This window comes from Planococcus citri, chromosome 5, assembly GCF_950023065.1.
Source record: "Planococcus citri chromosome 5, ihPlaCitr1.1, whole genome shotgun sequence".
Lineage (NCBI taxonomy): Eukaryota > Metazoa > Arthropoda > Insecta > Hemiptera > Pseudococcidae > Planococcus > Planococcus citri.
In genome coordinates, this window is record NC_088681.1 from 6,643,479 (window position 1) to 6,657,950 (window position 14,472).

Consider the following 14,472-nt stretch of genomic DNA (forward strand, 5'->3'; position numbering starts at 1 on the left):
AATTTGCAATGTCCGAAAGTTCCGTAAAATTTTACCAAATAGAGGTGGAAGTGGAAATCAAAATTTTACTCTATACTCCAATTATTTCAAGACGCTATCAAGTCGACTGCAGGTGGATTCGAGTCATTTTAGAGCCTCCAGGAAATTTTTTGAAATTTGAAATTACGGCTCTCGAACTCTACCTACCTACTTTATGATATTTTGTGGACATTTCAAGCTTTAAATATCTGCTGGAGAGGCTTTAGCAATTTTCAAAAAGTCGCCGGAGGTTCCAAAATGACTTGAACCCAGCAGCAGTCGACTTATTGATGGGTGTAGAAATTGGAAAGAGGAGTAACTAAATTTTGGATTTCCAGCTCTGGCTGTTTGATAAAATTTAATGGATGGAGTCTCCAGTAATTTCCAAAAAGTCACTGGTGACTCCAAAACGACTTGAAATCTACCTGCAGTCGACTTCATAACGTATTTAAATTCGTTCACAGAATGAATTTCGGCTTTCCAACTGCATTTGATGAAATTTATAGCGGAAATTTCAAGTTTCAAAAATTTATTGGAGGCTCTAAAAACTCCATTTGATGTAACATTGAGGAAATTTCAAGTTTCAAAGAGGGGCACAAAAATTATCCAAAGAATAACTCGTAAACTTCAGAAAATTTGGTTAAACTTGGCATTTTGCTCAAAGTCATTTTTGAAAACTTTACGAATTTGTCCAGAATACAGCAAACATTCAAAGAAACGATCGTTGACTATATCAAGTAGGAAGATTCTGTAATCCACTCTGATTTGAATGTGATAACTTCATTAAATAGATAGATAGAATTTGAAAAAAATTAAACGCCATACATAATGTACCCCCATGTATTTCTTTCCATACAAGTTTAAGCACAAGTGGGGTACTACTTATAAAATATAGGTAAGGTAAGTAATGCATTTACATGCTAATCTTTTAGAATAAACTGAATTTAAGAAATCAGTTAAGTTTTAAGTCAAGTTTTTTTCACCTTAAAAAAACAAACAAAAGAAAGACAAAACTTTGAATCTATGGAATCTATACTTCTATATCTACACACTTAAATAGGTAGGTACTCAAATTATTGAAATTTAAGTAGGTACATTTTGATGCTACTGTGAATTGGCTAAGGTGCGCTTCTTGGGATCTTGCGGAATTTGTTGGAGCATTTTTTTTCTTTATGTGTCTGTCGGTGTGTTTTGAAAGAACGCTTATAGAAATACTTTTTTCCGCAAATAGCGCATTCAAAACGAGCTCCTTCCTTATGTGCGCGTTCGTGCTTCAATTTATTGCGATGGGACTTGAATCGTGCGTAACAAAGGCGGCATCTGTAGCGTTTCTTTTCATCATGTGCCAGTCTATGTGCAACTAAATCGCTTTTGTAAGCAAACTGTTTGTCGCAGAGTTGGCAATGATACCTATGTTCATGTCGCTGATGTCTTGTCCATTTACGTTCGCTGGAAAACTTGTTACCACAAACATCGCAGCTGTAATAAGGGAATGAGAACGGCTTCTGAACCTTTACCTACAGGAAAACAAAATCAATTATCACAAATGAATCGTGTTTTTCTTTCGAATAACTACGTATGTTGCCAACTAGTTATGCCCTATAAATACTAAAATGAAGCATAAGTACAGGGTGCCTAAAAATACTGAGTTACCCCAATAAAGTTTCATGTTTAATATCTATTTCGGATGATCACATTGAATAAAAATAACAAAAGCATATGATTGGTCGATGGATTGGGATGATAACAATTCACCAATCCTATGCATTTATTTCACGTTTCCAGCATGTATTTTCAACAAAAAAATGTAGAGCTGTTTGGAATACACGATATTTCTGCGCACCCTGTAGACCATGAAGTAGGTACCTATCCTATTTTTACGAGAAAAAAACAATTCTTACAAAGTGACTTCCAAGTGACCTAAATTGATAGTTACTCAGAAATTTGTTTGCCTCTTGTAAGGTGGCATTATGGCCTCACTGTCCTCTCAGTGCATCTCGTAATGATTCTTAAGTTGGGCAATATCCTATAGGACTTGGTGAATCCATCCTTTAGGTCTTGACAACTTAGGGATCGTTTGATTTATTAAGGTAAAGTGTAGGTACTTGCGAATTCGAATATTATTGAATACCAGCAGGGGGTTCCGGATAATATTCCATCACAGCAGGGGGTCCGCGCCAATATTATTATATGGGCGGATAATTCGCATCATCAGGGTGTCTACTAAATCCAAAAAACAAAATTTCGTACCTTTTTCGTACTTTTATCGTATTTTTTTCGTACACTATATTTTTAATAGTTATACTTTGTAGGTATGTACATTGGAGAGAGGGGGTGTATCATGACATTTCGGCTACAAAAATCAAAATTTTAATGTTCTGACTAGTGTGGTGTGGGTCGTCGAGAGCCAATACGAGCCTGGAACGAATACATATAATTTGCCTCATAGAGGTTTTTTGAGAGGGGGGAGAGGGTTTGACTGAAAATTTGTCAACAGAACTAGGGAAAAACTGTCCATTTCGCTGATTGATATCATATTTAATAAGACTTACGAAAATGTTCATTTTCTGTTTTGAATTTTTGTGGGCCCAAAACTGATTTTTTTACAATTTCAAAAGAAGAAAAAAATTGGCCCGAGAAGGGCGAAAGTGTTTGAAAATATGATTTCAAAAGACTTGAAAACGAGACTTTGAAAAAAAAAGAGGAAAGGCCGAAGCGAGGCGAGGATAAAAACTTTGGAAAATTTGTATTTCGAGAGAACAAAAAAAAACAATTGTTTTTTAATGCAAATAATTCGTTTTTTGGTTTATAAAATTTTATATGCAACTGGAAAGATGTTTTTAGGATGTTAATTTTTATTTAAAAAAAGTCATAGAACAGGTCCAAGTGAAGGCGAAAACTATTGAAAAATCCTACTATTTCGGGAAGTAGGTATATGAGAATTTCATTTTTTACTTTGAAACTTTAAAAATTGAATACCTTTGTTGACGATTTTTTAAAAAGAATTTCAATTTTGAAAAAGAAAAGAAAACCATCCCAAGCTAAGCGAGGGCAAAAGCTTCAGAAAATTGTAGTTTGAAAAGCAGAACAATATCAATTTTAATGTAAGAAATTCTGTTTTTCTCATCTCAATTTTTTTCAATTTTATCAATGGTTTTTTGAAATTGTAAGCGGGAAAAAAGCACCAAATTGGCGCGAGCGAAGCGAGGGCAAAAGCTTTTCTAAATTTGGAGTTTCAAGAAGCGAAACAGTAGTAATTTTAATGTGAAAAATTCAGTTTTTCCTCCAATGACGTTTTAAAAAGTTTGTTTAAGACTAACTACTTTCCAAACACAATGAATAATTTGAGAAAATATAGAAAACAATAATTTAGCCCGAGCGAAGCGAGGGCAAAAGCTTTTGAAAAAAATAAAAATTTTGAGGATACATTATGGTAATTTTGTCGGAAAATTAACATTTAAATCCTTTTAAAATTTCATACAAATTTTGTAAATTTCGTACATTTTTGACGTTTTTTCGTACTTTTTTGGGTCATTTTCGAATTTCGTGCTTTTTTCGTAAATTCGTACTTTTTTCGTGCTGTAGACACCCTGATCATTACATCTATTTTATGATTGGTTAGTATATTTTCCCCATCTTTTGGTAAAAGTAGCGCGAGCCTATCAGATTTCGAGATCAATTTAGGAACTTTTAGGTGCTTTAGGTATAACCTTAGCTAGGTTCGATCTCGAAATCACTTCTTGTTCGTTCGTCGAGTCGTAGATACGTGAGTTTAGTACAGACCCATACTTCGGCGATCTATGAATCGTTGGACTTGAGCATTTGGTCCGTTTTCCTTCAACTTAATCGTTTGAAAACGTATTCTTTCCCAGTTTGCCCTTTTTTAGGGATTGGTTAATTTGTGTCTTCATTGGTAAATTTGGGGCTTAATAAAGCAATCAACCACTTCATCTTAGTTGCCCTGTCGTGGAATTGTGATTAATTAAGTGCTTATTGGTGAATTATACGTGATTAGGCGGTCGAGCATAGTGTCTCTGTTCTAATTACGTAATTTGGTGAATCTTATATTGGTGAATGTATATATTTGAAGAAAACCTTATAATTAAGAGAATGTAATTTGTTACACCGATTACATTGGAGAAACTAACAAATGTGTTATTATTCCGCAAAAGTGGGCCTAATTTATACATTGGTTGGTATTTATGTTGACGTATCCGACGCTATAGTAGTAGCCGCAGAGCTAGCAAGGGGTAAGTGCAAATAGTTCCTTCTTGATATTACAAAGAGCCGTAAAAGGCTACTGGTAATCTTTCACCTGCTAAGGAATATTTCTCATCCTCATCACTATTACCATACGTGCTTGTATACAGTCTAACACTCTGAGAATGCTCCCAGATTTTCGCCCTTATTTTTAACCTGAATTTGATTTTCAAAAAGTCACCAAAAATCAAAAAATGCACATTAGCACTTGAAATTTTGGCTGGTGATGAATTTTTGCATGCTCTTTCGATCTACCTTCCTTTGTCGAGTTTAAAAATGTTTGTATGTAAGTACAAGTCTTATGTTGGAAAGCAGATCTGCAATTTTGGCTGACCTGTCAATCAGTAACTATTCTGGCCTCCATTTTGTAAGTATAGATCCATCTGTTTTGTTGACAAGTTTGCTTCAAAATCCTCTTGAGGATGTCCCCTTTGAGAAAAAAGTTTTCTAGAGAATCATTGACCAATGAAGGGGGGGGGGTGCAATGATTTTGTATTGTTATACGCGCTACTAAGAAAGAACATTTTACAATAATCTATCAAATTTCACTTTTTTTTTCAATGAAGTTTTATTTATTTATTTATTTTTCGCTCCCCCACATACAATGTGCTGGGGGTTTTCTCTAATAAACATATTTATTTACATCCTAAATCTAAGACTAAATCTAAACAAAATGTAACATCTTAATTTATCCCTAATCCAAGATTCACGATGTGGGAGGAGGAGGGGAGGGGAAAAGACAGGTTGTTCACCACAGCCCATACCCCCTAAGCGGTTGCCAAGGGCACAATCACCTAAGCAGGCTTCGTTATTCACATGTGCCCATCTGGTAGACCGGGTCCCCCAACCTGTTTTGGGAAAAGGAATTTCAGGGAGGAGAATTTGGTGCCTAGGGGGAGGGGTCAGGAAGTGTTGGTCTTCCCTCTGCATTACAAGAGTTTCAGATATGAGGGGGGGGGGACTTTTGTGAGGCAGTTGGTGCACTTGCTAAGGGCTTCTCACCAGCCGCTCACATTGGACTTGAGTATAAACTAATAATAACTAATTAATTCAAGCTGAAAAATTTAGGAAAATAGGTAAGATTAGTTAAATTGCTCTATTTAGCATAAGTATGCTTACATACTTACGTACATCATTACAATATTAGAAACCGGCACTATTTATTCAAGTGTAAGGTTTTAAGATAAAATAAATATAATTAAGTAAGGTACTGCATCAGTGTTGGAAAAAAAAACTTTTTTTTTTTAAGACAAAACAAACGGTTTTTTTGTTTAAAACGTTTTTTTTTTTTTTGTTTTAAACTGCTGGATCCCCATGTGTTTTAAACGCGTTTTAAACATGTTTAAAATGTGTTTTAAACAGGTTTTTAACACAAATTTATTTTGTTTTGGATTCTGTTTTTCATATATACGTTATCCAGTCATCAACTTTTAAGATGCAACGTCATAAAATAGTTATAAGACTCAAGAAATATTAAAAACAGGGTTGAAAACCGTTTCAAACTGAATTGGTTGTGATGGTGGTGGTTTTTAGAACCTTAGAATATTAGTGGTTCCCCGTTTTGGTTCCCAAAAGGATTTCAGACATGGCTTTGTAATGGTTTTGTTCTGGTTCCAAAAGGTACCTTTCACATTATTCTTCCAAAATGGTTCTCAGTTCTTCTCAAACTCAAATGGTTCTAGTGGTTCCTTTTACTCCTCCTTTGATTTTTTGCTGGTGGTGCTGGTTGTTCCACCAATTAAAAAATGGTTCCAAATGGTTCCAGGTCTAAAAAATGGCAAAAAAATAAAAATTTGAAAAAATTCGCCCCTTTACCTCGCTTATTTTGCATGAAAAACACGAATTCTTATTTCACTTTGGTAAAAAAAAAACGAAGTTTCAATGATGAAGGGACTAAAAAAAAAAACGATTCCTGAAAAGGGTTCTGATGGTTCTTCTTATTAGAAACTTGCTCTGGTTGTTCTTTCCTTAAAAAACTCAATTGGTTCTAAATGGTTCTAATTCTAAATTGTTTCAAAATCACGAGGAACTCGTGGCTGCACGCGCAGTAAGGAGTTCCTCGCGGACTACAGAACCCTCCCTTTTCCCTGTTGCCTGCTAAATCGACTACAGCGCTGCAAAGAGCACCCAGCGCGATAAATTGGTGTTACACAACTTTTCTTTACCATTTCCGTTCTTCGCCGCCTGCAGTTGGTTGTCTTATTCCGCAGGTCCAGTGTCTATAGGAAGAACTAAGAAGATTTTGAAAATCTGAAAATTCAGTTCCTTCAATTTCACTACTTTTTCAAGGAGAAATTGAAAAAAAAAAACGTGTTTTTTTAGGAAATTGGAGTCGAAATAAAAACTTGTTTAAGACAAAAAAAAACATTTTAAACAGAATTTTGTTTTAAACACTGTCTTGATTTTTTCTCGACGTTTAAAACACTGTTTTAAACGTTTTAAACATACGGTACTGTTTTAGACTGACAACACTGGTATGCATAGGTTTTGAAAATACAAAATACAACTATAGTTATTTACAACTTGAGGTAGGTAATGCATTTTGATGGGTTATTTACAGGGCTTCTTCAGCTTGATGTTGGGTTGATGTCTAGATCAGCATTGAAGCTGTTCCTCCTTCGGGGTGCATACTCTGACAGTGACTGAGTGGTCTTTGAAGCATTCAATGATGGATTGCTGCACCATTGGTCACTCTAGTTTATCCATACCACTCCCTAACCTTGACACTACTATCTTTTTCTTTTTGATCTAAAGTTGGTTGCATTTGGCAGCAAGTGCTTTCATCATTGATACAAAATCCTTGATTGACAGCTTATTGGTGTACTGTGTTCCTTGGTGATGGCGTAAAGGATGTAATTTCTATCTTTTTTGAGCTCAACTACTTCACCAACCTTAGCACCACTTGACCCCAGAGTGTCCTGGTTGCCGAAGGCTCCTCTGAACAAGAGCGGAGCCCAATTACCCCTATATTTTTCAATTTTGGATACACTCTGCACATCACGTCCTGAAGTTGTTTCGGACAGATTTTGTGGTATTTTTTGAACAACAGAAGTTTATAAAAATCTGGTAGAGGCAACAAAACGGAATGCAACTAGTATGTACTTGCAATCCATCTCGGAATTAATGTAAAAAATCGAGTGTAAACTAAATTTCATTGTTCTACTATAAAATTTGTAAAAAAAAATATGAAATTGATGCACAAAAAACACGTTAGGTTGTTTCAGACTGGAGGTACACCGATTTTGAAAAAATTCACGGGTACCTTATTCCCTATGGTCGACTTCTTAGCGTATTGAAATTAAATTTGCAGAGTGAATTTCTGCATTATAACTTGAATTGATAAAATTTTGTAGAAATTTCAAGTTCAAAAATTTTTGAAAAAGTTGCTGGAGGCTTCAATGTCCCATCCCTAAGAATAAACTAAATTCAATAAATTGGTCAGGTAAAAACAAATTTGAATCTGTACACAGTACACATTTAGATACCTAGGTAAGTAGTTAATTATTGACATTTTAAGTACATTACATGATAATGTGATTGGCTAAGGTTCGCTTCTTGCGGAATTGGTTGGCGCAATGGCCACACTCAAAACGAGGGTCCTTCACATGCAAGATGTTCGTGCCTCAATCTAAGGTGATTTTGATAGAATCCTAAGCCACAAAAGCGGCATTTGAAGGGTTTCTGTTTCACACCAGAATGTAGTCTCTGGTGTATAATGAGATTATGTTTATAGGAAAACTTTTTTCCGCAATCAGCGCACTCAAAGCAAGCTGCTTCCACATGTACGCGTTCGTGCTCCAATTTACGTTTATCTTCTCTATGCGTTCGTTGGTGCTGAGTAAGATGGCGTTTTTGAGCAAAACTTTTGCTACACATTTGACAAGAAAATGGTTTCACATTGGAATGTACTCTCACGTGATTCATAAGAGACCCTTTAGAGGATAACTTTTTTCCGCATGTGGCACACTCAAAATAAACTTTTTCCATATGCATGCGTTCGTGCGCCAATTTACTGTGATTGTGCTTGAATCGTGCGTCACAAATGCGGCATCTGAAGCGTCTCTTTTTACTATGTTTCAATCCATGGCTAATAAAACGGCTTTTATTAGTAAACTGTTTGTCACAAAATTGGCAGTGATACGGCTTCAAATGTTCTTGCTGATGTCTTGACCATTCACGTTTATCGGAGAACTTTGTGCCACAAATATCGCAGCAGTAGGGGAATGAATTCCGCAGCTGTACCTTTGCCTACAGGAAAAAAGATCATATCGCAAATGAAACGTCCTTTTCTTTTGAATAATTGTGTTGCCAACTAGTCATACTCATGCTACATACTAAATACCAAAAAGAAGCACATACTACAGGATGCACAAAACTACTAAGCACCCCTAAAAAAAGTTTTATGTTTAATATGACCCCCCTAGAGGTAGATGCTCAAAAAAGATTCATTTTCGAAAAAATTTGTGGTTTTTTCGCTCTAGCCACAACGTGACTTGTTTTGAGAAAAAGGGTCCAGTTCCAAAATGTAGCATTTGAGACTCTGCATCGATCTAGGTCATCGCCACTAAAATCCAAGATCACTTATAGTTAGCCATATGCTAATAGGAATAGATGCACCCCTCCTCCCACGCCGTCACCGATCCTCTAGGACAATTTTTCTCTTAAAGGGGACATCCTAATCAACCAAAATGCGGCCTCCTACCGAAATTTCAAGTGCTAAAGTGTATTTTTTAATTTTTGGAGAATTTTTGAAGATCAAATTTGAGCTAAAAATGAGAACTCAATATCAAAATTTTACCAAATTGATCTAGAATGCTGAAATTTAAGACATGCCCCATTTTCGACCTGCCAAAACGATTGAAAATGGTTTCAAACCGTTTTGAGCAGTTCTTGTGCTTGCAGCAGATTTTTGAAACTTGAAATTTCCACAAAATCTCATTAAAAGAAGTTGGAGATCCGCAATTCACGCTGCACTACAACATAAATACGTTACTAAGTCGACTGCTGGAGAGTTTAGGTCATTTTGGAGCTTCCAGCGGCTTTTTGAAAATTCTTAGAGCCTTCAGGGTAGGTTTTTGAAACTTGTAATTTCTACAGAATTTCATCAAATGGAGTTGGAAAGTTGAAACTCATTCTGTAAAAAAATTTCAATACACTATGAAGTCGGCCGCAGGTAAATTTCAGGCCATTTTGGAGCTTCCAGCAAATTTTTGGGAATTACTGGAGCCTAAACATGTCTTAATGATTTTTGAGATACTCATACATATGTACATATAACAAGGTGACCGAGTATTGAGCCGTGACTACCGTAAAAACCAATCAACGAAATGGCAGTATGACATAGTACAAAACATATTCGGAAATCTTCATTATGAAATCCATCTCGACAATGGCTATAACGATCAACTGAAGAAAACTCCGGTGAAACCAGTATCATTCGAGGAAGATGTGTCTACATCCATACGATATCAATGAAATCCTGGACCAAGGATCGCCTAGCCTGAAGCCAACCAGCTGATAATCAATGTACCCAAACCTAATATCGAAGATAGAAACGAAATTGGTCAGTCTGGTAACCAACATGATCAAACTCTGAGAAGATCGACCAGAGTCAGAAAACCAACAGTTAGACTCGACTTATGAGTCATTATTCATTATATTCAAACTTCCTAATTATTCTCATTTCAAATTATTTTATTAGTATCTAGATTATTTTGCGCAGTGGAGAGTGTAGTGTATAACTTTCCCGCTAATTCTCTATCAATAATTACCCCCACTAATTTCTATTCAGTATAACGTATTCGATGCTGATGTAATATTCGTTCTTGTAAATATAGTTCTATAAAACATGTCTTAATGATTTTCGAGATATAACAAGTACTGTTTTATCTTCTTCATGACTGGCTTCACTCTGAGATCTGCTATTATTTTCTCAGATGGGACTCTGTCTCTGAGAGTCACCCCTGCCGTTCTCCTCATGAACTTCATCTCCGCTGCCGTTATTTTTCTTTTATCAGATTTCTTCAGTGCCCATACCTCGCTTCCATAAGTCATCATTGGTATTGCTAGGGTATTGTACACCTTAAATCTTGTTTCTTTTCGCACCTTACTGCTTCTCAGGGTCCTATTTATCAGTCCTGTGACTCTCAGGAACTTTGCAATCTTTCCACCAACATCTACTTCTCCCTGGTATGATATCGTGTTTCCCAGGTATTTGAAATTATTGACCTGAATATCCTAAATTTCAGCATTCATGGTCAATTTGATAATATTTTGAATTTTTTCCCATTTTTGGCGTAAATTTGATTTTTCAAAATTCACCAAAAATCGAGAAATGTGCTTAAGCGGTTGAAATTTTGACTGGTGATGAATTTTTACATGCTTTTTCGATCTAGCTTTCAAAAAATTTCGTACAAGTCGCAGGTTAGAAATAAAAATCCGCGATTTCGGCTGACCTGTCAATCAAAACGGTTGCCATTTTGGCAGTAGGGACAACTTTCTTTGACACTGAGAAAAAAGTTATCCAAGAGGATAAGTGGATGGGAAGCGGAGGGGCATTTCTATTGTGACACGTCAGACAAATTTTTAAATTGGGTAAGTACATACTTTGAAGGAAGAGAACCAGAGGAGAGGGGACATTTGCGTCATGATTATAAGAATTGAAACTGTCACAAAAAATATTATGGTAGGCTGTAACAGGGACGAGAATTGTACAGAAAACGATCAGTAAACTCTATAATATTTGAGCTCAATGGACATTTTGCACGGAGTCATTTTCAAAAACTTGAATAATTTGTCCAGAAAATCGCAAAAATCCAAAAAAAAAAAAATCAAATCAATTATCGAATTGAGAGATTCTGTAATTCAATGTGATTTGCTATTAGTAACTTCATTAATCGATAGGCTTTGAAAAAGGAAAAAAACGTCAAACATAAAATACCATCGTCAATCGTGTATTTCTTCCCGTTTAAGTACCTACATAAAAGCACAAGTCGGATCAGTTAATCAGGCATTTAATCAGCGCCAATCTCTTAGAATAAACTTAATATGAAAAATCCATCAAGTATCAAGCCTAGTTTTCTTCACATTTAAAAAAACAAAACAAAACAAATAAAAACAAACTTTAATCTTTACAAATTTACAGAGGTAGGTAGGAACTGAATTATTGATATTCAAGTAAGTACATTTAAACGATATGTATGTGATTGGTTAGGGTGTACTTATGGCGGAATTTTCTGCCGCAATGAGCACACTCAAAACGAGGGCCCTCCACATGGGTGATGGGAACGTTCGTGTTTTGCTTTATCCCCTTGGCATCTGAATTGTTGGTTGCATATGCGGCATTTGAAAGGTTTCTCTCCAGTATGCGTCCTTTGGTGCCGAGTAAGATTGCCTTTTTGAGCAAAACTTCTGCTACACGTTTGGCAAGAAAACGGTTTCACACCGGAATGTACTTTCAGGTGCCTAATGAGATGATATTTATCGAAAAATATTTTTCTGCAATCGTCGCACTCAAAATCTGCTCCTTCCACATGCCTGCGTTCGTGCTTCAATTTACTATCACTGTGGTTGAATCGTGCGTCACAAATGCTGCATTTGAAGGATTTCTCTTCACTATGCGTCCGTTGGTGCCTAGTAAGATGGTCTTTCCGAGTGAAACGTTTGCTACACGTTTGGCATGTAAACTGACTCGCACCGGAATGTACATTCAGGTGTCTAATGAGATTATATTTATAGGGAAACTTTTTTCCGCAATCAGCGCATTCAAAACGAGCTCCTTCCCTATGTACCCGTTCGTGCTCCAATTTAGTGTGATTGTACTCGAATCTTGTGTCACAAATGCGGCTTTTGTAGCGTTTCTTTTGACGATGTGTCAATCTATGCGCAATACAACGGTCTTTATCAGCAAATTGTTTGTCACAGACTTGACAATGAAACGGCTTCGAATGTTCTCGTTTATGTCTTGTGCAATCTGACTCCTGCATCCGTACCTCTGCCTACAGGACAAAAAAAGATCATATCTTAAATGACAGGTACTTTTCTTTTGAATAATACGTGTTACCAAGTATGTTACGTAGTTATGCCCCATAAATACCAAAACGAAGCATACTACGTATACAAGATGCGCAAAAATACCAAGCATCCCAAGAAAAGGTAGGTAGGTACCTGCATGTTTAATATTATGTCCCTTAGAAGGAATGGCTCAAAGAAGATTCATTTTCGAAAAAAATGGCGGATTTTTTGCTTTGGCCAACTAAAATGACTTGTATTCAATGTATTGAGAAAACTGGCCAGTTCCAAAATGTAGCATTTGAGATTCTTCGTCGATCTAAGCCACCCTACTTAAATCCAAGATCACTTGTAGTTTGTCATATGCCAATAGGAATTATAGATGCATTACCCGTTTCTCCCCTCCCTCTCCAATCCTCTAGGACAACTTTTATCTTAGAGGGGACATCTTAAGAACCTATTTCAAAACAAACTTGGCAACGAAAAAATTGGCCTCATCAACAGAATGACGGCCACTTTGATTCACAGGTCAGCTAAAAGTTGCAGATTTTGCTTTCCAACAAAAACCTGGCACGAAATTTATGGAACTAGACAATGCTAGATCGAACAAGCATGATAAAATTTTTCACCAGCTAAAATTTCAAGTGCTGAAGTGCAGTTTTTGTCATCTGGCGACTTTTTGAAAATCAAATTGTGGTTAGAAATGAGAAAAAAAAATCAAAATTTTACCAAATTGACCTAATAAGCTGAAATTTAGAATATGTGCCATTTCCGACTAGCAAAATTGATTGGAAATGGTATCAAATAGTTTTCAGCAGTTTTGGAGCTTCCAGCAGATTTTTGAACCTTGAAATTTCCACAAAGTCGTACATTTGATAAAATTTTGTGGAAACAAGTTTCAAAAATTTACTGGAGTCCCCAAGAATTTTCAAATAGACGCTAGAGGCTTCAAAACGACTCAAACTCGCTAGCAGTCAACTTTACAGTGGAGTGCAGCGTGAATTTCGATGAAATGTTTAAATTTCCAGTTACAAAAATCTACTGCAGCACAAGAGCTGCTCAAAACGTTTTGAAACCGTTTCCTATTGATTTAGTAGGTCGAAAATAGGGTATACCGGTATAGGCATCCCAAATATCAGCTTTCTGGTCCATTTGTTAGGATTTTGATTATTTTTCTTTTTTTTTTTTGCTTAAATTTGCTTTTCAAGATATGCCTCATTTGAGACCTGCCAAATCGATTGGAACCGGTTTGTAACCGTTTTGAGCAGTTCTTGAGCCTGATATAGATTTTTGTAACTAGAAATTTCTACAAATTATTTCATTTATTGAAGTTGGAAATCCAAAATTCACGCAGCACACCACTGTAAAGTTGTCTGCTGGCGAGTTTAAGCCGTTTTGGAGCGTCCAGCGGGTTCTTGAAACTTGAAATTTTCACAAAATCTCGTTTGAAAATTTGATAAATTACTTGGGGTACGTAGAACAATGGAATTCAGTTTACACCCTATTTTTGATATTAACTCCTAGATGGATTGCAGACAATTTCATTCCGTTTTAGAGCCTCCAAAGGCTTTTCAGAAACTCCAGTTTCTCAAAAAAAAAAATCCATCAAATTTGTCCGAATTAACTTTGTCACGTACTGTGCAAAGTGAATTTCAAATTCTGTGGAAATTGCAAGTTTCAAGAGGCTTCGAGAATTTTCAAAAAGTCACTGGAGGCTCCAAAATGACTTAAACCCACCAAAGAGTCGACTTAATAACGTGTATAAATTGGAGTGAATGGCGAATTTATGGTTTCCAACTTCATTCGATGAAATTTTGATGGAAATTTCAAGTTTCAAAAATCTACTGGAAGCTCTAGAACAGTTCAAAACGGTTGGAAACCGTTCCTCTAATCGATTTGATCGGTCAAAAATAGGAGTTACCCGAAATGTCTGCTTTCTACGCCAATTTGGTAAAAATTAATTTTTTTTCATTTTTGGCTAAAATTTCATCGTTAAAAATTCATCGGAAATATGAAAATAATTTCCCTAGGATACCCCTTTTAAGATAGTACTTTTCCATGTTAGTAAATGTCCCTGCTTACACCTAGATTGAAATTGTTTGCAGAGATAGGCAAAAGAAGCGACAATTATTCAAAAAGTAATGCGTAAACTCCAGAAAATTTGGGAAAAATTGGCATTGCGTG

At 36.0% G+C, this 14,472-nt stretch overlaps 1 protein-coding gene across 2 annotated transcripts in view; it reads right to left on the reverse strand.

Annotated features, from left to right (window-relative positions):
- Nucleotides 1-842: 842 nt before the first annotated feature.
- Nucleotides 843-14,472, reverse strand: part of LOC135849082 (zinc finger protein 436-like) — a 61,369-nt gene continuing 47,739 nt past the window's right edge. Inside the window, exon 10 of one of the 2 annotated variants that reach the window (XM_065369255.1) lies at nt 843-1,535. In XM_065369255.1, coding sequence (XP_065225327.1) covers nt 1,137-1,535 — 399 coding nt within the window. In that variant the 3' untranslated portion in view covers nt 843-1,136. Of the gene's footprint in view, nt 1,536-11,387; nt 12,276-14,472 lie in introns of those variants that run through there. The other variant, XM_065369246.1, reaches the window with a different exon arrangement.